The 25597-nt window shown below is 35.5% G+C and overlaps 7 protein-coding genes and 1 long non-coding RNA gene across 19 annotated transcripts in view; 4 read left to right on the top strand and 4 right to left on the bottom strand.

Moving 5' to 3' along the window:
- Window positions 1–651: 651 nt before the first annotated feature.
- On the bottom strand, window positions 652–3086 carry LOC105830954. The gene is made up of 4 exons (XM_012670704.3): window positions 2461–3086; window positions 1958–2164; window positions 1576–1749; window positions 652–1337 (listed from the first exon to the last, which is right to left on the bottom strand). The coding sequence occupies exons 1-4, from the start codon at window positions 2503–2505 to the stop codon at window positions 975–977; spliced, it is 789 nt and encodes a 262-aa protein (XP_012526158.1). The 5' UTR covers window positions 2506–3086; the 3' UTR covers window positions 652–974.
- A 249-nt stretch (window positions 3087–3335) lies between these two features.
- On the top strand, window positions 3336–5003 carry LOC105830953 (mitochondrial import receptor subunit TOM40 homolog 1). Its single transcript, XM_012670703.3, has one exon. The coding sequence runs from the start codon at window positions 4002–4004 to the stop codon at window positions 4977–4979; it is 978 nt and encodes a 325-aa protein (XP_012526157.1). The 5' UTR covers window positions 3336–4001; the 3' UTR covers window positions 4980–5003.
- Window positions 5004–5131: 128 nt separating this feature from the next.
- On the bottom strand, window positions 5132–9042 carry LOC105830952 (endoplasmic reticulum lectin 1). 2 transcript variants are annotated; one of them, XM_012670701.1, is made up of 7 exons: window positions 8774–8914; window positions 8481–8654; window positions 7525–8049; window positions 7052–7105; window positions 6395–6556; window positions 6076–6315; window positions 5132–5749 (listed from the first exon to the last, which is right to left on the bottom strand). In XM_012670701.1, the coding sequence occupies exons 1-7, from the start codon at window positions 8912–8914 to the stop codon at window positions 5501–5503; spliced, it is 1545 nt and encodes a 514-aa protein (XP_012526155.1). In that variant the 3' UTR covers window positions 5132–5500. The 2 variants fall into 2 exon arrangements, with proteins under 2 accessions (XP_012526155.1, XP_012526156.1); XM_012670702.3 differs by lacking the exon at window positions 7052–7105 and having other exon boundaries at window positions 8774–9042.
- A 122-nt stretch (window positions 9043–9164) lies between these two features.
- On the top strand, window positions 9165–10749 carry LOC118647283. The gene is made up of 2 exons (XM_036291874.1): window positions 9165–9704; window positions 10450–10749. The coding sequence occupies exons 1-2, from the start codon at window positions 9384–9386 to the stop codon at window positions 10507–10509; spliced, it is 381 nt and encodes a 126-aa protein (XP_036147767.1). The 5' UTR covers window positions 9165–9383; the 3' UTR covers window positions 10510–10749.
- An 894-nt stretch (window positions 10750–11643) lies between these two features.
- LOC118647284 lies at window positions 11644–12200 on the bottom strand. Its single transcript, XR_004964586.1, has 2 exons — window positions 11957–12200; window positions 11644–11861 (listed from the first exon to the last, which is right to left on the bottom strand). It is a non-coding gene; the product is annotated as an uncharacterized LOC118647284 (long non-coding RNA).
- Window positions 12201–12337: 137 nt separating this feature from the next.
- On the top strand, window positions 12338–19381 carry LOC105830951 (protein CASC3). 5 transcript variants are annotated; one of them, XM_012670697.3, is made up of 9 exons: window positions 12338–12670; window positions 13878–14308; window positions 14384–14513; window positions 14589–14743; window positions 14833–15248; window positions 15651–15911; window positions 16041–16073; window positions 16202–16455; window positions 16648–19381. In XM_012670697.3, the coding sequence occupies exons 1-9, from the start codon at window positions 12572–12574 to the stop codon at window positions 17269–17271; spliced, it is 2403 nt and encodes an 800-aa protein (XP_012526151.1). In that variant the 5' UTR covers window positions 12338–12571; the 3' UTR covers window positions 17272–19381. The 5 variants fall into 5 exon arrangements, with proteins under 5 accessions (XP_012526151.1, XP_012526153.1, XP_012526149.1 ...); XM_012670699.3 differs by having other exon boundaries at window positions 15663–15911; XM_012670695.3 differs by having other exon boundaries at window positions 12339–12670; window positions 15648–15911.
- Window positions 18056–25597, bottom strand: part of LOC105830948 (orexin receptor type 2) — a 42077-nt gene continuing 34535 nt past the window's right edge. For 2 of the 6 annotated variants that reach the window (XM_012670688.3, XM_036291870.1), the window contains one exon: window positions 18056–20329. In XM_012670688.3, coding sequence (XP_012526142.1) covers window positions 20097–20329 — 233 coding nt within the window. In that variant the 3' untranslated portion in view covers window positions 18056–20096. Of the gene's footprint in view, window positions 20330–23353; window positions 24626–25597 lie in introns of those variants that run through there. The other 4 variants (XR_003626514.2, XR_003626515.2, XR_004964585.1 and 1 more) reach the window with 4 other exon arrangements.
- LOC105839038 (ATPase family protein 2 homolog) overlaps window positions 23504–25597 on the top strand; it is an 88878-nt gene continuing 86784 nt past the window's right edge. The window contains exon 1 of one of the 2 annotated variants that reach the window (XM_028193322.2): window positions 23504–23593. The gene's annotated coding sequence lies outside the window, so the exon portion shown is untranslated. Of the gene's footprint in view, window positions 23594–24184; window positions 24273–25597 lie in introns of those variants that run through there. The other variant, XR_004964584.1, reaches the window with a different exon arrangement.

The raw sequence follows: 25597 nt of genomic DNA on the forward strand, positions 1-25597 counted from the left end.
TTCTATAGATTGTTTTAAGCACTTAATGTCGCTGAAGAATGATTAGTCGCTCCGATAGCCTTTGACTGCTAAACGATCGATACTTGAAGGGTTCTTGACGGGACTCAGAAGCTCTAAAGATGATAATGTGGATAATGAGAATTTAACAGACTTCTAACATTTAAGGCGCAACTGTCGAGATGTTTTGATATGTGTGAAGTGTAATAAATGTAAAAGATGAAGGTCACAATCGAGCTTTTATTATAGAAAAATTAACTTTTAAAAATTTCGAAGAATCAAGAAGAAGGTGCGCGATTTCTGAGACGCTCTGTATATATACATACATATATATATATATATATATATATATATATATATATATGACGTGAGACATTCGCGCTGTCAAATGTGCTTTCATGAGTCTATGCATAATATGCGTAAGCACGTATATTATGCATAGTATATAAGTGAAGATAATCACGGCGATTATAATTAACGATATGTATAATTCTATCAAAGTATGTTAATGATAAATATAATTATAAATAATACTATTGTTATTATTGCTGCGTGCTATTGCTGAATTGTTGTATGTACTTATTTCCATCATTATCTGTATGGAACAAATATTGCTGGCAATCAATGTTTACAGCAAAGATTAGACTAATCAAATATAGTCTTCTGATATAATTTTTATTTTTGACATTGCGCAGTTACATACACAATCCGAAGCGACATATTTTTCGATTGACAACGAAAATGACGACTCTCTATATTACATGACATTATTTACAGAAAACAGTACTACCGTATGCGGGTTAGCAGTAAATAAAATTATTTCTTATTCAAGCAAGAACATTGTGGTCTATTTTAAAGATAAAAAGTCAATTCATATAAATTTAATTACGAGCAGAGTACAAACTAGCTAAATAAAAAGTTTAAAACTTTACATTAAATATCTTTTTGGAAATTTGAAGCTTTTAATACAAAAAAAACTAGAAAGCTAACTTAATTGTCGACTTGACAGTAGGTATGGGTAGTTTGACAGTGATTGGCGGTTTCGGAGTTTCCTCTGGAGGTGCGTTTCTCACGCAATTATCAGTATAAACAACGATAAACGTGCTGAAAGTGCGCGTGTCAGAGGCGTTCTCCGTGATGCAAGCCCTCACGTCTATAATCGTCTTCGCGGACGTGACTGTCGCGGTACCTCTCACCTCCTCGGCATTATTTTCGATACGATTCAGGGACCTTCTGGTTAAGACAAGATTCTTCATGACGCAGGCTTGCATTTTAACAAAGTTCGTAGAGTAACAACTCGGTATGATGGCGTCCAAATCGATCAGTAATTTTTTCGCCGCCTGAAAAAAATATTTTTAACGTTAATATTCATATTACAAATTGCAATGCTTTCATTACTTGTAGGATTATATAAGAAAATTGAAACACACAAATTGTATAATTACAGAAATCAATCAATTTTTCGTTAACACAGAGAATGAAATTTTAAAGTATCAATAGATTATAATTCTATTTTTTCTATAATTTTAAAAAAATTAACGCATAAAATTTTAATTGTGAATTAAAAATGACAGTTACCTCAATAGTGTTGGCCATGTTTTCTAGTGGTCCTTCCATGGCTGTGTAGCCGTTTTGAATGCATGTATCCAATCCACCAATCGCATTTGTGTTTTTCGTCTCCAGATTATTTTTCGCATAAGTGTAACACTCATTTACGTTTTTACCTTCTTTTTTCCCCTTCTCGATAGAGAGCTAGAAAATAATACATTTTATATGAATATGAAAACTTTATATGAAACATCTAGCATATAATCTCAATTTTAGAAATAATTGATACTCTGTGATTCTTGTTTCAATGTTGTAATTGTAATATTTAATATTCTGTTATATGATCTCTCCAACTCGCACGTGTATTTGTCTTTTTCATTTCTGTTAAATATGATAAGTAAGAGATACTTACGTCGACATTTTTGAGTGCCGTAGTGATAGTAGTATGAATATCAACCAAAGCTTCGGTTTTCATTTCATTAAATTTCACCTCCAGACTCTGTTTCGTTCGCTCCTCGAAAAGTTGTAGAGTTTTGAGTACAGCTTCGGCGGAGATTTTTTGTATGTTCACCAATCGCTCAAGATTTTTTGAAGGGTCTAGCACATCTTGTTCTAATGCCTTGGAAAAAATATAAGAGTTATTATTAAAATGTAATAAAATTTTTTTCTTTATGAGAAAAGAAAGAGAAAAAGATTTATTTTATATGATTATAAAAATGATTTAATAAGTATAAAATAACTGGATATAATTATAGATATACTTTTTCTAGACAGGATATATCGGTGAAACTATTTCAAAAGAATTATTGACTGAATTATCTTTCTAAATGGTTTATTTTGCAACTACTATAAATTATAGATGGTTTTAAAATTTAAACACAAATCGTTACGTTAAATACAATTTATAGGACTTACATAAACTGTGCATAGTAGTGCCAAGATACAAATAAAATTCCTCATTTTTGCTGTCTAATCGATTGCCGTCTAGTTGCGTGGAAGAACCGAAATTCTTTCGGTGCCGCTATTCTCATTCCATTTTTATATCCAGAAAGAATTTATGATAACGAATGATAACGATATTATTTATTTTACTAATCAAAATAGATCTAATCTGGATAATATCTAAATGATGTGTAAGTGCTATCGAACATGACACCAAATATGTTTCAACATTAATGTTAAGTGCTAATTAGCACTTATTTGTAATAAAAAAAAAAACAAAAAAAAAACACTAGGTATTAAAGAAATTAAAAAGTCAAGAAATATTTCGGATTTGCTTTTGATATTTGTCCCTGAGAAAAAAATTAAAATGTAGCATGAGTTTTGGATCTCAAGAGTAAACATTTGCGAAAAAAATAAGTTTATCACGTAGTGTACTACGTATCAAGTAGTATACTACGATTATCAAAATATGATAAGCAATTATATCTTATATACGATTTATCCCTGATTTATTTTTCCCACTGCTATTTCTTCTTATTTTCCAACTTTTTTTTATCAACACGAAGATTTTTCTTAAAAATATTTTGCACAAAATTCTATTATGTTTTAAAATTATTTTATAATAAAACATGTAATAAAACATATAAAATATTTTTCGTATTTTTATCTTTAACATAATGTAAAAATAATACATGCAGAATATAAAAGATAAAACTATGAAAAAAATTAATAAACCTATATATTTAAAAAAATTAATATTTTAAATTACATTGTTCAGAGAGAGAGAGAGAGAGAAAGAGAGAGAGAGAGAGAGAGAGAGAGAGAGAGAGAGAGAGAGAGAGAGAGAGAGAGAGAGAGAGAGATATTAATATTTATTTTTCTAGAATTAAAAATTTAAAAATGATAAAAAAGAACTCGATAAAAGTAGTAAAAGTAGTAAATGTTATCTTTTAGTCTGGCGCACTTTGTACTTATCGAAAAATAATACATTACCTCCTTTGTACTCTGCTCCATAGACTGAACATAAATGATAACAATTTGCCTAATAAAGTCTTATCTAACGTAGTAGATTCTTATCGCAAAAACAGATTCACATTTCATTAATCGCGTATACGAATAAATCTTTTTACAATACATATAATACTCATGAAACTAAAAAAAATTATATTTAAATAAAAATATTAATTGTGTGGATTTTTTGTTCTAACAATCAATTCTTTTCATTATGTTATTCCGACAAAAATTTCATAAAATAAGTGTACATATAATTTGTAGAAAGAGCGCGTTTAATAAATGAAGATGTTCTTTGTTATCACTCATCATTAAACTAATTTAATAAAATCATAATAAAATAATAAAATTTTCATTAATTTGTCAAAATCGGCAATACATTGAAACTGAGTACAGAATGAAGATCGATACATATCGAATACACGTGTTGAGAAATCGGTAAATTTAATATTAAGATAAATCATTACTCATCGGAAAAGCCGACATCTCCGATATTCATCAAAATGGGTATTGTCCAAGCGCTTATCAATAAACGCGACGAGTTTTTCGTAACCCCGATTAGTTTGCAAGAACCGTCGTGCGTTCCCTGTTTCGAGGAGGTGGACAGGAAGCCCGGCAATCCCAGTAACTTTGAAGATCTTCATGCAAAAACCAAGGCGCTCTACCCGCAGAATTTCGAAGGCGCGTATTTGTTGATGAAGAAAACTCTGAGCAAGCACTTCAACGTGACTTACAGATTGACTCTGAGCTCCGTGACGCCGTATGGCCTCAAGTTCGGCGTGAATTACATCGGCACCAAGAGGGTAGGACTCACGGAGAAGTACCCGGTGATCTCGGGCGAAGTCACGCCCAGCGGTAACATGAGCGCCAGCTTCGTGCACACGCTTGGTTGTAGATACAGATTCAAGCTCGCCACGCAGATTGACGACAAAAAGTACAAGACGTTTAGTTCCGGTCTAGAGTATCGGTCGGACGACTGCACAGTGGCGCTTACCCTGGCGAATCCTGATCTCATGAGACTGCACGGCACACTGGTGTTGCACTATCTGCAGGCGATCACGCCGAGGATCACCCTTGGCACGGAGATCGCGTGTCTACGCGGCTCTCTGATACCTGGCGGCCAGCAGACGTTGATGTGCGCCGCGTTCCGGCACAGCACCGGTCCAACTACACTGTCCGCTACCCTCGGCGAGGCCGGCATCCACGTTTGCTATCACCGGAAAGCAAGCGACCAGCTGCAGCTCGGTGTCGAGATCGAGATGAACACGCGGATACACGAATCCGTAGGCACGATCGTGTACCGCGTCGATATCCCGTACGCGGACTTTGTCTGTCGGGGATTCGTCAACTCGGAGACCAGTATAGGCGCCGTGTTCGAGAAGAGGTTGCCCCCGATCCCCGGGGCCTCATTAATCATAAGCGGCTTCTTGAATCACAAGAAGCAGCAATTCCGCGTTGGCGTCGGCCTAAACGTCGGTTAACAATGTTTCTTAATTTGTAATCGAAAGTATAATATTGTATATCAAACATCTTGGATATTTTTCCAGAATTCGCTGAATTCGTAGAATCTCAGAAGCTTTTATTTCGTGTTTCTCAATATTCGTTCGGTTAGATAGAGAATAAAAAATGAAAGTTTTTTTACGTTCTTTTTATGTTCTCAATTAAACTTGAAGAAAATCATTTTTTAAAAGTTTGTTTGAACATCGCGAAATACAAACCTAATATAATGGAACACGATTTTGATATGCATTTTTACGGGAGAATATTTCTGCGCGGAAGATATTAAATATTTATATTGTTATTTGTTTGGAATGTAAGTCTTTTTACAATAACACCAAACGCAATCGTGTAGTCTAGTCAACTAATTTCACTCGCTCATATGTGTTTTATATAATATTATTTTTATACTCAATAAATCATTAAAAAATTTAATAATTGTGATATTTAAATAATAATGACTTTAATCATTTTCAACCAACATCAAGAAAATAAATCGATTTCTCTAATCATCTCCGTTCGCTATTCGTTCGTCTAAATTGTCCTGTTCCGCGTGCAAGGCCGTAGACTTTAGTTTATCAAAATTCGCTTCGAACTTGTCGCTCAAAAGTCCATTTTCATCGGCGTATTCTAAGATATCACAGATTAACGGTGATTCGACTCCCAGAACGTATTCACATGTTTTTGGTTCTAATAAAAATAATGATACACTAGATGGACTTGCGGTATGGTTCTCCACGCATTTCAATTTTACCTAAAACAAAAATAAATGATGAGAGTGCACAGAATCGTCCAACAAATCATATAATAATATTTATAATAAACAAGTTTTGATTTGGAAGAAGACTGATACAGATCAAAACTCGTAAATTTTGTTTAACATTTTAAAAATTGTCACAGAAACAAACATCCTAGTTTGGAAAGATATTTTCTAGCAATTATTAAAAGAATTTGATCTTTGTTTTATCGCTATCGATAAAAACATGAAAGTTATCTTATAATTATCGTAAATTGAAAACCCAAAGATGCTTATCTTTTTCCAAACTAACAATCTGTTGACGAACTAATGATAACACATACTTCGGTTTGTCTAGAAGTTCCAGTCTTATCACAGCTACTTCCGTCACTGTAGAAGTGCGAGAGATGTTTTCTTAATTCTAACGGTTTGGGTTTCTTGTGTGGATGCGCGGCGATCCATTCCAAATGCTTCTGTTTGTCAAATCTACCGAGATTGACGATTGTTTTCTTACCATCTCGTTCTATGTGATACTGAACGATAGAACGCCCGTAACAAAACTCGTACTTCCACCAACCATTGCCCTAGAATAACACGTCAAAAGCATTGTTAAAAATACATATTCAATGAAAATAAAACAAATGATAATTTATGGATACTTGCTCCGTGTAGGCAGTTCTTTCCACTGAGGAAATTGTGGACAGGACTAACTTCGGCAGGACTAACATTTTGATCAGTCTGTATTGCATTGATAGATTCATCGATACTATGCTTATCTGGAACATCCAGCGGATGTATTTCAACCCTCACTCTTGGCTCACCATCCTGCAATGAATTCGTTACAATAGATCCCACACAATAAGATTATATAATTCACATTTATAAAAAGCACCTCATTTTTTTTACTTTTATTATGAAAAGGATTATCGTGCATACAATTAATGTGCAACTAAACTGTAGCATGATGTAATGACTCTTTTACAAGTGCATACAAGTAATTATATTTACATTATTATTACGTTTCTCATTCAAATTATTACTATATATAGCAATAATATAATGACATACATATAATTTCATAATGTATATAATAGCGAAATGGAAGGATAATAAATTGTGTATCTTATGTGACAATTAAATCATTTTTAAATGTAAAAAAAGACAAATTACTTAAATGTTGGTGAAATAACAGTGGATAATATGTCGGAATATGTAGATAAAGAAGGGACAGAATGAAAATAACATCCGCACAAGCTAATGGTACTACATAATGAACAACAAGCCGTTAATCCTGTTCCCATATATGCAAAATATTCTGACCTGGCCCTCCTTATCTACATGGAGGATTGCAAACACTTTCTGCTGCTTGTCATCCTGTGCAACAAATAATTAAGGCAGTAAATAAATAGTAAACAAACTGGAACAAAGAAAAAGAAATCAAATAGTGTCGACAACTAAAGAAGTTACAAAACTCTATTAGATTATCTTAATTAAGTGTACTAATTGTTTAGAGAATAGAAGCAGTGTTTTCTATACTAGATGTTATCCATTGCTCTGTAAAATCAGCTCTAAAATTATTTGAAGATTTTGATAAATGACATAAGCCTCTGCTATCATTACATATTGTTTTTTTGCAAAATACTTGATTTAGTTAATAAAAACTAAAAAGAAACAGCTACTAATACACGTAAACAAGATATAAATAGGCGCCAAACAATATTTTGAAGAAGTAAAAAGTAAAGAAAAGCTTTAAAAAAGAGCCTGCAGATGCCAACTGCTCTTTGCTGATTTACCCTTGTTTGCTGACGCCGCATTTTCAGGCTTTCCAGCTCCATCACCATGAGAGACTTTGGTTTCTTTGGAGCATTGTCCACAGGCTGACATGTAATCTGATTCTCTCCAGTATCTTGTGGCTTGTAATCGGGATGGTTACACAATACTGGCGACAATACGATCGCCTCGTATTCGCAGGACATGGTCTCCTTGAGCGAATACACATCGTGTTTACCGTGCTTATAACAGACGTATAGTACCTTAATAGTTCTCGGCTTGTTATTTAAGTCGCACATTGTACCATCGGTCATATCGATCTCGACGTACGGCATGTTAATACCGTCGATCTTCTTGATAGGTATGTTCAACTTCCGGTTCGGGTTTTTCGCTTGCTCATCGTAATAGGCTGAGAGCTTCACCTTTTGCGCCTTGTCCAGCGTGCCAAGGTAATATTCCTGCATCTTGATCTTCTTTCCCTCCCTGTCCTCATGATACTGCCGTACGTATCTACCGTGGCACAATTCGTAAGTCCAGTATGACTCTAGCTATGTGTCAAAATTAAACTGAGGTGAGAAATGGTATATGACAAATAATTTTGACTAATTAAAGTATACAACTGACAAGAAGGAATCAATTTCGATATAAGTACAGTAAGCTCTTAGCCTTTTAAGATCTAAATTAAAATGTTTATTTTGTTTTAAACTTTATAGCTGATAATAGCATTAAGGTGAAAATGTAAAAGTAAAAAACTTCATTAACTTAGATGATAAAATTTGTACTATTTACTTTCATATTTCCAATCAGGAAGAAAGGTACGCTATATAGTTTAGACAAAAAAGGCTAAAGACTCTCATTACAAGCATTTGCAAGTAACCATAATTATCACAATGATGAAAACTTCAGTCAAGTCAATATTGCTTTGATCTTATCATGACAACGGGAATAACAGATGATGTAAATTATCTATGTCGTATACCCTATAGGAGCAACTGTTCTGAGCAAATATCGGCTGCAGCAGCTGTATTGGATTCGGTCCGTCGTACGTCTCGCTGTACTCGTGCTCCTGCTCGGACGCGTCCGGGATCACACACCTGTATCGCTCGTTGTTCGCAGTAGTGATGAAGTATGGCTCGGCGTTCGGGTGAGGCTCCTGGAAGAAGATACCTTGGAAGGAGCACACGTCGGACAAGGACAGGACGGTATCTCGCGAGCCATCCACGGCGTTCGGTTTATTGTCGGTTAGACGGGAGTCGCGCCGGGTGTACTCACCAGTAATTCCGCGTCGCTCCTCCCAGGCCAGTTTATCTTGAATATCACCGTGTCGTCGAAGTGCCGGAAATCATGCCCGTGGCCGAGGGTGACCAACGCACAGAGCAACGCATTGCAGACGCCCCAGTAGTTTCCCCACATCTTTTTCCTCACGGCTACTCTATCATGTTTTGATCGCCGCGTATACGATCATGTGCGTCGAACGTGTATACGTAATTGACAGCGCTTCGTGTCCGCTCGCGATTGCCTGCGACGTGCGCGGAAGGGGTGTGCGAACACACGACGAAAAAAATACTCAATCAACATAAAGCCGCCGTCGCACGAACGCGAGAAGCCGCGCGTGTTCACCAAGCGAACCGATTGGCCGTCGCATAGGGAATTATCTTCGGATGAGCCAATGGACATACGCGAGAAAGATTTCGGTTGAATTTCTATGCGATTTGCCTTCTTTCTCCTTTTCCTTTCTCATTGGTCAGAAAAGGAGAAAAGAAATAAAGTGCAGATAGTTCAGTCCTAAAGTGTGGGAAAGGACGGGTCAAGAAAGAAAGAATCTTATAGCGTTTTTCACTGGCTGCACTAGTGCGCACTCAGTGCGCACCAGCCGCGGACAATGTGTTTCACTGGACGTTTCGGTGCGCACGAAGACGGTGCGCGCTGTTTCACTGGGAAGTCTAGTGCCGAGTTTTTGCACTATAGTGCGAGAATTCGGCACGAGCTCCGAGAGACGGTGTCAGTTCAGTGCAATATGGCTTCGCGGGATAATGACGATGTTTCAAATTCACGAGATGCACGATTAGCATTTGGACTATTACAGTTGCTTTCTTCGTCATCATCCAGTAGTGATGAAGATGACTTATTAAAAGAAGATCCGCGAAAAATTCCAAAGATCGAAAATTTTGTTCAAGTAGTGCATAACCTTGCGGATAAGGATGTAAGTACACATACATACATATATATTATATATTGTTTCTGCAAATTATTGCATTACGTAAAACAATAATACGTATTGTATAAAAATATCAATATATATATATATACAAATATATTATATTTTATATTTATCAATTTATATATATACACTATATGTACAAATATATTATATTATTTTATATTTATCTATTTCATAAGCTCTTTTCCGAAATAAAAATCAATTCCTAATATAAACTATATAAGTATGGCTGGACGTTGTTATAATTATTTAAAGGTTTTTTTTTTTATAATTATAAATATTATTCGCATATATTACAACAAACAGTGTTCCTTTGTAAACAAATAATATCCATTATAATCCATTATATATATATATTTAATATAATACATAATTAATAATTATATATTTTTAATATGATACATAATTAATAATTTCAAGGAATATATAATATTTTAATTAATAATTTTACAATAAAGATTTTAAGATACATACATTTTTATTGATTTTCTTCTCGCTTGCCTATTATTTTAATCAGACCTTGGATTGAGAACATTATAATATTGTTTACAAATCGAAAGAATACTAAAGAAGACCCAAACAGAGAGTCGAAACGTTTCTTGTAATGTATGCTAATAGTAAATAAATATTTATAATTTCAAAAAAAGGAGATCTTTAAATAATAACGACACCAACTGGCCAGACTTACATGTTCTATATTAAAAATTATATTATATTATTGTTACAGTTCAAAAGTCATTTTCGCGTTGCAAGAACAACAGCTTATAAAATAATAGAAGAAGAGTAATATTTATTATATCATTGTTGACTTTAAAAGAAATAGTCAAATCGGTCAAACTTTCCATGGTTATACAGTAGCACAATACGCCCAAATACGCCACAAAACTGCACTGAGATGGCACTGAGAATAACAGACGTGTTTAGTTGGGAATGCAAAAAACTCGCACTTTCAGTGCACTCCGACAGTGTCGCCTGAACTCGACGAGTTTCTAGTGCGCACTTAGTTCTTGCCAGTGAAAAACGCTATTATAGCGTTTTTCACTGGCTGCACTAGTGCGCACTCAGTGCGCACCAGCCGCGGACAATGTGTTTCACTGGACGTTTCGGTGCGCACGAAGACGGTGCGCGCTGTTTCACTGGGAAGTCTAGTGCCGAGTTTTTGCACTATAGTGCGAGAATTCGGCACGAGCTCCGAGAGACGGTGTCAGTTCAGTGCAATATGGCTTCGCGGGATAATGACGATGTTTCAAATTCACGAGATGCACGATTAGCATTTGGACTATTACAGTTGCTTTCTTCGTCATCATCCAGTAGTGATGAAGATGACTTATTAAAAGAAGATCCGCGAAAAATTCCAAAGATCGAAAATTTTGTTCAAGTAGTGCATAACCTTGCGGATAAGGATGTAAGTACACATACATACATATATATTATATATTGTTTCTGCAAATTATTGCATTACGTAAAACAATAATACGTATTGTATAAAAATATCAATATATATATATATACAAATATATTATATTTTATATTTATCAATTTATATATATACACTATATGTACAAATATATTATATTATTTTATATTTATCTATTTCATAAGCTCTTTTCCGAAATAAAAATCAATTCCTAATATAAACTATATAAGTATGGCTGGACGTTGTTATAATTATTTAAAGGTTTTTTTTTTTTATAATTATAAATATTATTCGCATATATTACAACAAACAGTGTTCCTTTGTAAACAAATAATATCCATTATAATCCATTATATATATATATATTTAATATAATACATAATTAATAATTATATATTTTTAATATGATACATAATTAATAATTTCAAGGAATATATAATATTTTAATTAATAATTTTACAATAAAGATTTTAAGATACATACATTTTTATTGATTTTCTTCTCGCTTGCCTATTATTTTAATCAGACCTTGGATTGAGAACATTATAATATTGTTTACAAATCGAAAGAATACTAAAGAAGACCCAAACAGAGAGTCGAAACGTTTCTTGTAATGTATGCTAATAGTAAATAAATATTTATAATTTCAAAAAAAGGAGATCTACAATCACGTTTATGCAATTGTAGAATGGCTTAAGACGTTCTTTACTATGCTTGTTTTCCTGAAATAAAATTTTCATCAATATTCTTTTCGAATGTTCTTTCGAATATGTGCACTGGAATAACCTCAAAATCCAAGATGTATGTATGTACTTACTCTTTAATTTATTAAACAAATCTATTTCAAGCGGCTGAAGAGTAATATTTATTATATCATTGTTGACTTTAAAAGAAATAGTCAAATCGGTCAAACTTTCCATGGTTATACAGTAGCACAATACGCCCAAATACGCCACAAAACTGCACTGAGATGGCACTGAGAATAACAGACGTGTTTAGTTGGGAATGCAAAAAACTCGCACTTTCAGTGCACTCCGACAGTGTCGCCTGAACTCGACGAGTTTCTAGTGCGCACTTAGTTCTTGCCAGTGAAAAACGCTATTATTGGTTCGTCGGGGAATAGTTCTCGTTTCCCCCGCTGGGGGTCCCGACGGGAGCGATTCAGGGGCGACACTCGCGCTGGATACTCGCCGTTCTCGTCGATCCCCGACCCCGACGACACACACGGGCCGTGTTCGGTTCGGTTTTCCGTGAGTGTGACGAGAGTGAACGAGAGAGAGATCGGCCTGACGGCATCGCGTTCGCGAGGTGTTTTGCGAACGATCGAAACAGTTTTGTTTCCCCTCCCCTCCGCTATCTTCCGTCCGTTTTCGGTGGTGGCTGACACGAGGCTGAAAGAGTGAGGCGCGTAAGCATCCCATACCGTGCAGCGATGTCGGACACACGGCGACGTCGTAAGTCCAATCAGTCATGCGGCTCTGACGATCTCTCGGACTCGTACGAGGAGCTCAACGCGACGAAGGAGACCCAGGTAAAGAAGCGGCAGCGTCGAAAACACTCGGCGTCTGCCGTTCTGTCGGGTAGATCGGATCCTCCCCGAGTCTCCCTCCCCGCGCACGGGGATCCTCCCCTTGCCGTCGCCGCGTCACGCCGTGTTTCCGCGCGGAAAACCTCGGGGACGAGTGTTCCCTGATGTACGAGGGAGCGGAGATTGAAGGGAAAATTCTCCGCGAAAATTAGCCAAAAACTAAGATGTAGTTAGGCGCGATACTTAACACTTATTGTATTTGTCCTCAACCTACGATCGTCGTTGATCTGCAGACGATGTAAATATTTTCTTTTTCGCACAAATGTTTTTTTTTTAGCCTCGATATTTCTCGAGTCTTTTTATCGCTTTATCAATTGTTGCATTAATTCCCTTGCTTGTAATAAATAGCTGAGAGAAGGAAATGAACAAACTACTAGTTTTCGGCTTGTTCGAATGTATTAGTATATTTGAAATAAGTCTCTTGTAATTTATGTTGTTCTTACAATTGTACATGTATAAATAATAATAATAATAATAATGAATAATAGATTTTGAAATTGTGATTAAAAAATGATACATGAATTAAGATTAAAGGATCTTTTTTTTAAATTAATCTCAGCTGAACTTTATTATATATTTAAAATTGATTGGTGAAATATATATTATCGGATATTGAGATTAACGAATAAATATTATGGTTAAAATTAAATATTTGTTTGTAGAAGATTAATTGTTAATTTGTCAAAAATTATTCACAAGAGCAATTACAGGACTTATTAGAAAAACACTTTTCAATAAACACCATACATAGTCTTACATTTATATTAGAAAAATATGAAAGATAGAAAAGGGATAGAAAGAGAAGAGACTCAATAATGGTGTTGTATTTTTTTTTGCTAAAATGTGAAAAAAAGAAAAATGTATTATCTCTACTTACTTTATGTACCTTAACAAGATATGATAGCATTGTTTTCCATTCTTTTGATCACATTTTGTTAACTAGATAAAGAACAGCAAGATATTTAATCAATGGAATGATTTAGTCAAAGCTTAAAGACAATTTTTTTAAATTGATTTTACTTTTGCTATTATGCTATTGATTTACTAATCAATAGCTATTTGCTGCTTGTGCTATATCTATGAAGCTTTTAAAAGTAATGTGGAATGAATTTGGACAATGTTGTTGCATTGATTAATCTTCTCTTTACAGAGTAGCGAACAGACTGATGGACATCAGGATTCGGAGTGTGATATTTATGAAAGTGACTCTGATGCCGAATCACAGGAAGGTGGAGAGCAACGTGAGAGTGGGGATGGGCAGGAAGAAGAGAAACCGCCGAAGAAGTTGGACGACGACGAGGATAGACGTAACCCACAGTACATACCGAAACGAGGAACCTTTTACGAACATGATGATCGTACGACCGATGAAGTAACTGATAATAATACAGAACAGCAGGCAAATGTGAAGGAAACCAAGGAGAAGAAGGTATGGAAGGACAAAGAAGATAGATGGGACCATGATCGATATAATGATGAGGAGCAAGCTCCAAAGAGACCCGAGGAGTTGATAGCGACATATGGTTATGATATTAGAAATGAAGAAGGGCCACCTAGAGCTAGAAGGAGAAGGAGATATGGGTGAGCTTATCAGAGTTTTGTTTTTCTCATATTCTGTGATTTTGTCATGTAATATATAATTGTGTATTTTTTTAGTCGTGGACCAAACAAGTACACAAGGAATTGGGAAGATGAAGATGCTTATGGAAAAACTATACCTGGTAGAGGAAACAATAGACGCTTCCATAAAAATAACGAAGATTTTCCTGCTCTTGGTAATAGTAAGGTAAATATTACGAGAGATATACGATGTTATTTATTGCAATTGTTCTAAATTTTATCTTTCTTTTTTTATTTGAAGCAGAGCACTCCAAGCAAAGTAGAAGAACCTGTGATTTCATCAGCTTGGTACAGCAGCAAAAACAAAACACAGAACAAAACTCAAAACTTTCCGCCGCTTCAGGCCCAGCAAGATAATGCAAAAACCAAGCCTGTTACCACCTCTAATACATCCACGTATGTAAAATTTCTTTATATTATATTTATAGAACGAATTACTTATTGTACAAGTTGACAAAATTTTGATCAAAAATGTTATATTACAGAAATGAAAATAAATTATTGGATGAATCTAATAATACATCTTGGAAAAAGGATGGTAGACATGTTACTCAGAATCAAAGTACAAACGGAAATACCGGTTCTGGCGGTGAGGCGGATAAATTAGCTAATGCTAAGCCATCGCCAAGGGAGAATAACAAGAGGAACACTCAAGAGTCCGTAAGCTTGGCCGCGAGTAGGACGCGTGGAAGAGGTTTCAAGCCCAATCCTAATAACAACATGGTCACTAACAGAATAGTTGAAAATAAATCGAAGGGACGTGGTCCAGGTCCGGTTACAGTAGAGAATAGAAGAAATAATACCACGCAGCATAACGAAGAGCATCAACTTGCTCACGATATGAAACAACAACTTAACATTAATGATGGTAGTCAATATCATCAACCTGCACGACACAATAGTAAGTATTTATCAAGTATAATGGTGTTAAATGAACATGAAATTTATAGATATAAAAGTTAAAATATAAATTTTATAGATGTATTAATAAGAAAATTAAAATTTTAATGATAAGATTTAAAATGGTTTAATTTGTTAATTAATGTGAAATGTTTTTAATTTTTTTATTGTTTACAAAATTATATTTTAATATTTTTAATAATTATTAAAAAATATCTTATTTAAAATATTAATTTGGTAAATAAAATAATCAGAGACATTCTTTCTAAGAGATATGTTCAAAAAGACACTTAAAAAGTTTATTTAATTTTTTTTAACAATGTTTTATTGATGTCTCTAGCTTAAATTTTTACTATGCATCTGCAATGTCTAATTCTTATCTTTTTTCTAATTTGTATAGAAGGTTTTTTCACAGCTCCCAACCAACACAGATCAAATACAGTACCACCTAGAATGCAGCAACAACAGCAGCAACAGCAACAACAATCACATCAACAACAAACACATTCATCACAGCAGACAATACAGCAACAGCAACAGGATAGTTCTGGAAACAGACCTAAACGATATTCCAGTCTTCGTCAACGACCTACTATTTCGGAAACTTCCGCGCAACAAAATTATCCATCTCAACATGCTCAACATGGGTATTTTCCACCTCAAGGTATATACATTGATATTTTATCTTTTTTTAAATGCATGCTTCTAATTTATTTTTTATGATATATGCTTTTACATGGCCTAATACAATGTACTTAACATTAATGTGTCGCTTGTGCATACGCATACCTAGCTGGAAATTCAAGAGCCGTATTAGAATCCCAAGGTAAGAAAAGACTATGTATACATATATAGAAGTTATTAAATTATTTCCAGATATATATATGTCAGTGATACATTATTATTTTATGAAGTATTGAAAACTGGGTGATTTATCAGGCGTTAATATTGCAGGTTATCCTCAAAGTCATTTCGAGCAGTCTTCTCCAGTCGCTCCAACCGCAGCACCCTTAGCAGGTCAACCTGTTATTTCTTTACCACCTGGTGGGCAAGCTAATTACGCGCCACCACCGTTCTTAGTACCACCACCGCAATTTATACCACCTCAAACAGCACCTCCTAGTATAATTAATTATGTTCCCGGTCCAAATGGTCCAACGTTTCCACCAAATTTTCAAGGTTATCAGGGATACAACCCTTCGGTACAGGTGAGAAGAATTTTCTTAAATATTAAAAGAAAAAAGAACTTATATATTGCACTTATTTTAAGAAACAAGTGCAATATATAATATAAACTCCATCTTAACACAGCTTATATAGAATATAATTTACATATAATTTACAGTTCAGTCTATATTCTCTTACTTAAAGTATTTAATTTTACACGTTTGATATTACAGCCTCAGGGTCCACCGCCACCTCAAGAATTATTCCAACCGCAAGGGTGTACTTATTATAGTCCTGCACAGCAGCAGCAGCAACAGCAACAAACAGCTCCTTTACGACGACCAAAGGCAGCGATACCTATTCTTCCACCACCTGATAATCAGCAGAGCAGAGGAAGAGGCAGAACCACTCAACAGTATCAGCAAAATAATCAATCTGGTGGTGGTAATATACAACAAATTGAACAAGAAGTCAAGAGTAGTAACATGGTGGAAAGTGACGAGAAACCCGTGCCGGGACAATTCGACAGTGCGCAAGTTGAGCACCCGAGCCCGATACCGAGTATTCAGGAATCCCAGAAGAATCAAGCTCCAGATGTAGTCAGAACTGTGAACGATGTAGACGAGAAAATTGAGTCGATCACAAATGTCGACACTCCTATGAAAATCGACGCGTCACCAATTAAAAAAGATAATCTGGATGATAGCGTCAGTGTTAAAGAACTATTAGAAGCAACTTCTAACGAAAAGAACACGGTTTCGCACAGTCCAACGACATTGGCTAGCGTCGAGACTGAATTAGGTAATATCGAATCCACGATTTCCGAAAATACTATTGTCGAGGAAGCTGCAGCCTAAAGAACGTGATTATTATTATTTGCGCTTCGTATTCACGTAACGTTTCCCCATTTCGCGGTTTACCGCGAATTGAAATGTTTTACTTCAATGGATATGCGACACGCTCGGGTGAAACATTGCTTTAAAAGTTAGTTCATTCATATATTCATAATCGTATATTTATTCTGTAATGCAAATGCGCAATCTTTTGCTATAGGATCAGAGATGCAGAATAATTATTAATGAAGCCAATTCACATTCGGGAAGGTGCGTTAGCGAATGCACTATATTTTATAACAGATCAAGATATATTAAAATTATGCTCTCGAACGCAGTTACCTACAGTAAACTAGTTATCTGACATGTACATTACATTATGCAGCTTTAAAGCCCGCCACTATAGCTATTTATATATCAGTTTAAAAGCGAAAAATCATAAGTGATTTTTTGCTTTTATCCCGTGATTTCTTTTTTGTAGTATTATGATTTATTTGATCATTTATGTAATTAATTTTGTATAATTAAAATTAATTAGTTTTTTTACTAGTACTGTTGAAGATACTTATGCAGTACTTTATATGGTAAAAAAACAATACAAACAATGTATATGTGTAAATTGAATTATTAGAAAAAAAAATCATTTTAGTAAAGTGAAAAAGAAAGAGTTCATATATTTCCCGATATCTGTGTCGTCGGGAAATTTTTTGCGACTTTATTGAAACTGATTTTTGTGATGATGCAACATGACTACAGTGACGGACTTGAAGCTCTGATAATTGCTTAGAAATAAATAAATTTTTTAAAGAAATTGATACGCGAATATAATGTTATTAAATATAAGTTTAAAGCATATAAAAAAAGCATATTTACTTATGGAAACTATAATCCGTATTTGTAATATCTAAAATAGCCTCATATAATGCGCTGACATTATTGCCTGGAATACGAAGTATCGATAACTTTTTCATATATGAAGTTTACCTATAACTGGTCACTATTTAACAAAAAGCGGTATTGTGTACCAATGTAATATATTTGGCAGCTGCACGAGCCATGACTGTAACACGATGTGTATGTATGTATACGTATATATGTGTGTGTGCGTGTGCGTGCATGTGTGTATATACATACACACACACACACACACACACACACACACACACACACACACACTATACATACATATATATGTGTGTGTGTATATACATACATACACACTTTTTTCAATGTTATGACTACTTACAGTGCAGAAACGTTTGTAGTTATAATATTAAAATATATTTCATTGAATAACGTAAGTGTGCATCTCTTTGTACGTATACAGAAATTTTCTCTTTTTACACACAATTGGGATACATACAATTGATTATTCTTTCTATCTACCTTTTTTATATATTTCTGTGCTCTTTTCTCTTAACTTTGTTCAAAGAGAAACTAATTTACAGTTAGCTTTATTTTATTCTATATTTACAAAATATAGAAAACGTGAGAAAGCAACAGGAATGAACAGCTCTAATGTCTATTTACTTTTCTCATATTATGCGAAGTCTTTTATTATATTTTATTTACACGTTTTAAGTTTTGTAAACTGACCATTTTTGTTCTATTGAAGTATAAATTGGTTGTTATAAAGATAATATAGAAATATTTTTTGCGACATTAAGCATGCATCTAAGGTCTAACTCGAATATACTAGAGTGGTTAATCAATGAAATAAGATTATTTTCTAAATATATTTAAAAAACAGCGAGAGAGCGCATTGAGGCGAAATGTTCAATTAATTTTGTTTTACCATGATTAATTACGTCTAGAAGTATAATTATGGCTGAAACAAAATTGTATGAAAAAAAAGTGAAATTATAACGATAGGAGATTTATACATGGTGAACGACACTTTTGCGCAATAATAAAATATAAAATTTAAGTGGAAACGAAGCGAGCAAGAACACGTCACATTCGCTGTAGTATATTGTACAGTTTATAAAAACTAATACCGTTAGTAATAACTTTATATAATATAACTTTAAGCTTTAAACGTTTAGGAGGGATTACATACACTTTATTAAACTTTGTAGATATATTTTCATTGATATATCGAATGTATTATAGGAAAAAAAATAAATACTTCAAGTGAAAATGGAGCATAACATTATGCTTTAAGTGCCGGAATAGGTAGAATATAAACGCTTTATATTTACACACTGGCGTTAATTCCTTTGAAATTTAATCGTGCGTCTCTAGGTCTCCACTTTCAGTTATCGATCTGTGATTGTACATTGTTATCTATACTTATATCTACAGTATAATAAAGTAAAATGTTTAAAGCAGCAAATCCAAGAATATCATGTGGACTCGTATACATTATAATTGCCTATTTACACATTAATATACTACACATGTCTCTCAGTTCATTTCAAATCTGCAAGCTTTGAGAAAGTTTTTTGAGTAAGATTTACTTATATAACAATGTATAGGAACAACTCGATTACACCTATAAACATATTAAGCAGTTGACTTTAGAGAATTATAGTTTATCCGCTGTATACAAAGCGCGCCTCGCCAAATGTTCTCTTATTTAATTACACTTTTTCTTGATAAATTCAGAGATAAACTTTTTTTCCAAGGATAACAAAGAATTATTTATCGCAGTCTTTAATTTGTAATGACTCATTTACTCTTGGCTTTAATTTGTGAAGAATCAATTGCTTTTAATTGTTACTTATTGACTTAAAAACTATAGAATGTTCTGGTCTCTTCTTTAGGAGAAGTTGGGTTTCAGATTAGTCAAAGAATTAAAGAAGAATTGATAGAAGAGAACATTTGGCGTAAGGTTTATGATGCGAGGTTCACTCCTGTTTCTCGTTCGGCAATATATTTATATTTATGGCACTGAGAGGTATGACCTCGGTGCTTTGCTGAACGTTATTGTTGTTTGACATCGTGTGAATTGACCTCGTGTAATTTCGAGATCTCTGTTTAAGCGGGTCCGAGATACCTGCGACGTATCCGCGTTTGTGAGCGCAGGTTCTGCCCTTGTGAGAACATCGGAAGGTGCGTCTGAACTCCTTGCGAAACTTCCCTGCAACAAACGTGTGCGCATATCGTGTAATCTTCGTCGTCGTTTAAACTTTTATCTAAGCATTTAACATAAAAAAGATGCCACGTAGAGGAAGAACATACAAATAATGTGAAGGGCGGTAATTTGCGAGCTTTTGCTTTGAAAATGGCTTTATACATTAAATTTAGGTACTCTGTGGTTTTTTGTTAGTGGGATATTGCTGCAGTTGATGGAAAGGTGTGAGAAAGGTGAAATATAAAAGGTTCATGCGGTAAAAAGGCATTCTGTACATATTAAATGATACAATATCTACAACCTTTTGTATTGCTTAGCATTTTAATTTTACTAGAAGAAATAAATTATTAAATTATGTTAAGAAAGAATCGAAACGATAAGTGGAAAAGAATAAAGCAGTACAAAATCTTTAAACCAGCTAATTTCGAAGTTTAGGCGAATTTAATTTCACAAATCGGTTCTCGAATGTTTTAAACTACTTTGCATAATATGCGAATATAAATTTTGACTTGTTTTTCATTATAACTCTTTAACGTACAATTTTCACGTCAACAATTATGTTAAGAAATCAATTATCGCGATTAATTTGCATGGAACGTTGCCTCGGTATCTATCAAAGATGAATTTCAAATTTCGTTCCTACATGAATCAACCGCTGCGATTGGTCCACCGCTTCGTACGCTCCGGCAGATCCGATCGCCGTGATTGGTCCGCGCGTCGTTCGTTGTATCGAAAGTTGCGATATTGCGATTCTCGAAGTCCGTTGTGCATCCAGCACGGCGGACACGTCGCGATCGCGGTGTGGCGCGTTCGATTACTCGACACCTCTCTCTTCTTGTCGGTTTGAATCATCCGAGAGTGAATCCCGTGCGCTAGGAATTGTCGTGGAGATGTTGCCGTGTGCAAGGCTCGTGTGCACTCGTCAACGTGCGTGAGTACCGCGTTCCTGGTATCTCCATCGCACTGGCTTTGCTGTGCACTTGTCCAGCCAACGTGTGCGGTTCAAAATCGAGATGCATCGTGATCCTCAAGATGGTTTTACCAATTATCCGATATCTCTGACTAGCGTGTCTAAAAACTGTCTCGGTGACGACTTCGAGACGCATCCTGCATCTCGATTTTGGCGTCTGCCTGGGCAGGTGGAGGAGAGGGGAAGGGGAGGTGAGGTCCACGGCTGCACCAAAGTGCAATGGACGCGTGCCTGCTACTACAAGTAGTACGTCAAAGATTCCGTAAATTTACTTTTTCCGAAACCGCGAGACTAATTGTAAGGAATTGTCGAACTCGCTAATTAACTTGCAAAAAAATCGATGAAATTTCCCAGACAGCACGCTGCATGTCTAGAATGTCTTTTATTGTGTCCGGATTTGGGACATTATGCCGACTGGATTTTGTAAATTGTCAACTGAAAAACTTGCTATATTATTTTGCATTTCTCGTCCGTTATAATTTATTCATCATTTAACAGCGTTACGATTCTAAAATTAATGAAGGCGGGAGTGGTTCTACAATTGAATAACTAAGGTAGGAACGATCGGTTTTAAATTTGCAGATGGTAATTCATAAATTTAATCGGTACGAGAGTAATTGCCAAGATCGGCTTTATGGGTCGCGAATCCGAGTTTAGAGGTGTGTTCTTTTCAGTCTCTCGCTCATCCTTTCTCTCCTCTCTATCGTGGAGGAGCTCGGCTGAGAAGAACAGACCTCGGAATCTGGACCAATCGGAAGTGTAACTTCGACGGTTGACGCGCGGCGCCAAAATTGCCCGCGTCGCCATTGGCCCGTCTCGGCGCCCGCAAAACTCGCCGCCGTGATTGGCTCGTCGCTTCCCTGCTCTCGCAATCTCGTACAGTTTGAGAACGCGGCGGAGCTGTGCGCTGTGTATTCGAATGTCCGGGGTCTCGCGTCTACGGCGATGCCGTGGCGTGCTTCTTGCGACTTCCTATCGCTTTCAACGGCGAATCCATCACGGCGCGGGACCGAAGATCTTGTCTACGGATCTACTTTTAGTCGCCCGAAAGGTTTTTCGTGGTAAATAACAAGATTTAAAATCGTAGGCCAGGGGAGAGGGGGAGGGGGAGATCTCCAGACTCCGGAAGGAAGACGACGCCGGTGGGAATCGTCGTCCCGGGCAGACAAACGTCGCCTTCTCGCCGAAACTACGCCATTGCTTTGACCTCGTCGATCCCATTTTTTTTGTAACAATATTGCTCATTTTCGACCTGAAACGTTTCGAAAGCTTTGCGCGCACGCAAGATGGCGGCTCCGTTCGCCGCGGAACGTTTTCCATTCACCTGGCGCTCGCGATGCTCTTGGTTTATCTCACTCTGGTTTATCGAAATGTCGAACGAGGACGAATGATGTTCGCTTGCACCGAGTGCAGACGCACCTCTAGTCTTCCGAACTTGTACGCTGCTGTTTCTTCTGTTTCCTTCTATTTCCTTCTTCTCGCGTGTTGAATAATGGAAAATCCATAATTTTATTCACAATTGTTATTATCGTTCGAATTCTCGTGCGCGCGAGGAATAGTGTCACCCTTAGTAAGCATAAACTCATATATTGCCATGTTATTACAACGATATTCAATAACGCGTAACGTGTCTCACGCATACATACACACATAACGACATATTTGTTGTGTACAATACCATTATGAAACTTTCACATGAAACAAATTTTGATCATAACTTGAATATAACGTTCTGGAAAGATTTTAACAATGATCCGAAAAAATTATGTATTAAATAATTAAATAATCTTTTTGAAATATTTCGACATTATTTTAAAACATTTAAAAAAATGGATACAAAATAAACATTCTTTTTGTTAAATATTGCTTTAATATTTCTTGCTTACTGAGGGATTTTTTAGACATTTGTTTTTATATTAGAAAAAAGTTGTTAATTTGACTAACAATAAATTTTTTAACTTTTGAAAGTTTATAATTTTCTTTTGTTTAAATATTTATGTAATACTTGAGTTAAAATTGAAGTATTTTACGTGTTCAATTTAAATGCATAAATACTCAAATTAACAATTTTCCAATAATTTATATTTATCGATTTTATAATTTTATAATTTTAAATTATAATCAATGAACCGTGTAATTGTGTGTCTGATAAATTACATGTATAATCGATAACGTGGACACACACACATTAATTATATTGTGATTTCAGTATTGGTGATCTGGAATCGTTTACAATTCTCTTCGCTCTGCTGTTATTTCATCGAGATGCAGTGCAATCGGCACACGCCGTTCACCCTCGGGTAAGTCAACATTCTACAATCTGCTGCGTCGACATTATGTCCCATACTCTCATCAGTAAAAGTAATATTTTCCAACCACTGTTGACAATACGTGATTATTTATATGTCTATTCTAATAAGCAGTCTGTAATATTAATAATAATATAACAAATCTGTCTACTTTTTCTTCGCATTCTTCTGAAAATAATGCTCTATTAAATGATGTCTTATGCTTGTTTCAATTAATAATACAGCACAATAAATAATAAATAATGTCGGCAACCGGCTTTTCAATTTAAAAAAGAAAATATTTGTTCGAACAATATTATGTCAGAAATTGAAACTTTTATTTCATGATAGAATCTTAAGGTCTTAATTAGGGCTGTTACTCTTGACAATTTCAAAGATTCTCAAGAATTTCAAGTTTCGAAACTTTAAAACCTTTGAACTTTAAACTTCGAAAAACTTCTAAGTTCGAAGTTTCGAAACTTTAAATTCTTTCAAACCTTTGAATATGTTTGAAGTCGTCAGAAGGTAACAACCTTTATTATCGCAAGGTTTTCTAATTATCTTCCATTCTGATAGCCTCTACATCTGTTTACAGCAAGCTGGAGCAGCGGGATTTTAATAGCGCTTTGTTATTGTCCATTACGGCAGAGTCGGAGGGGAGGAGGGAGGAGAGAGGATGGAATTGGGACGGGTCAGTTCTGCTATCTACTGTGCTACGGCTCACCCTTACGGCTCGTCCTAAGCTCGCGATCGGTCACTAAGCACGTGCACCAATATCCGATCCCGTTTTCATCTCGCCGTTAAACGTCGTCTCGGCAACATTTGGCGTCGCGTGGTCGAGGTCTACTTTCATTTTCTTGCACGGGACTCGTTTCGCCCCGCGCCGTCAAAACGGTCGATCTCGCAAGCTCGTACGGCACCCCCTCGTGTACTCGTCGCTGATCGGCGGGGGATGCCGGCAGGTCACCGGCAGCGTCATCGTCCGTTCCTTGCTCGGTGTGCCGCACTCCCGGAAACTACGACGGAACTCCCGCCGGAACTTACCTGCAAAGTAGAGCACCGTATGACTTCCGGGTAGCTTTTTCTTTCTTTCTTTTCTTTTCTTTTCTTAGCGTGTCGCAGATCTGTCGTTGTTCGGTCAGCGGTGTTTTACGCTCGAAATCCCGTGTGCCACGTGTCGCAACGCGTTTAATCCGCTCGTAAATTCTCGAATGCACCGTCGTCGCCTGGGGTCCACTAAATTATCACGTTTTCGCGTCTGTTAATTTCACTCGGACTCATATTCCCTTCTCTCCTCCTTCCTTTCCGATATTCGCGCTCTCGAAATTTTTAATGCACTCTCGACGAACAACAAAATCAAAGACTCCTTGATAATAAATTTTCACACACATATAAGAATATATGTATATATGTTTTAACATGAAAATTGTTTACTAGGTAGATTAAAAAAATTTTTTTTCTTTGAAATTTAGGTTCTAGTTTAGGTGAACAAAAAATCGTGCGCAATCTTCCTAAGCTCATTTCAAAGGCATTGTAAAAAGCATCATTCAAGAGAGATCAGAGAAGAAGGCACACTGCAAATCTACATGTGCAAAAAAAAAGATGTAAAAAGTATGTCTCATTCATGTGCGTGATTCAGTTTTTTGTGTAGAAATAAATGCAAAACGTATTAAACTGTACGTTTAAATTCATCTTTTTATGAAGTACAATGTGTTATTTTTATACGGAAAAAATTACATTACACACATAAATGTGTAACATTTTTTACACACTTGGATTTTACAGAGGGCTTGCCATTTAAGATGAACGCGGGAAAATTGTATGACTTTCTTTTTCACAAAATGATTATAACAGTTGAAAGAGAGATTATCTGGGAAAAATTATCCGCTCTTTGATTTTTAACGAGTGTATAATAATTTACAAGCCTCATAAATAGTTTAATGGAGCTTATTCTGGAGATTAGAACGAGCTAAAAATAGAAAGATGTCAAAATTACTTTCAAGTTATAATTTGTTT

Source organism: Monomorium pharaonis, chromosome 9, assembly GCF_013373865.1.
Source record: "Monomorium pharaonis isolate MP-MQ-018 chromosome 9, ASM1337386v2, whole genome shotgun sequence".
Lineage (NCBI taxonomy): Eukaryota > Metazoa > Arthropoda > Insecta > Hymenoptera > Formicidae > Monomorium > Monomorium pharaonis.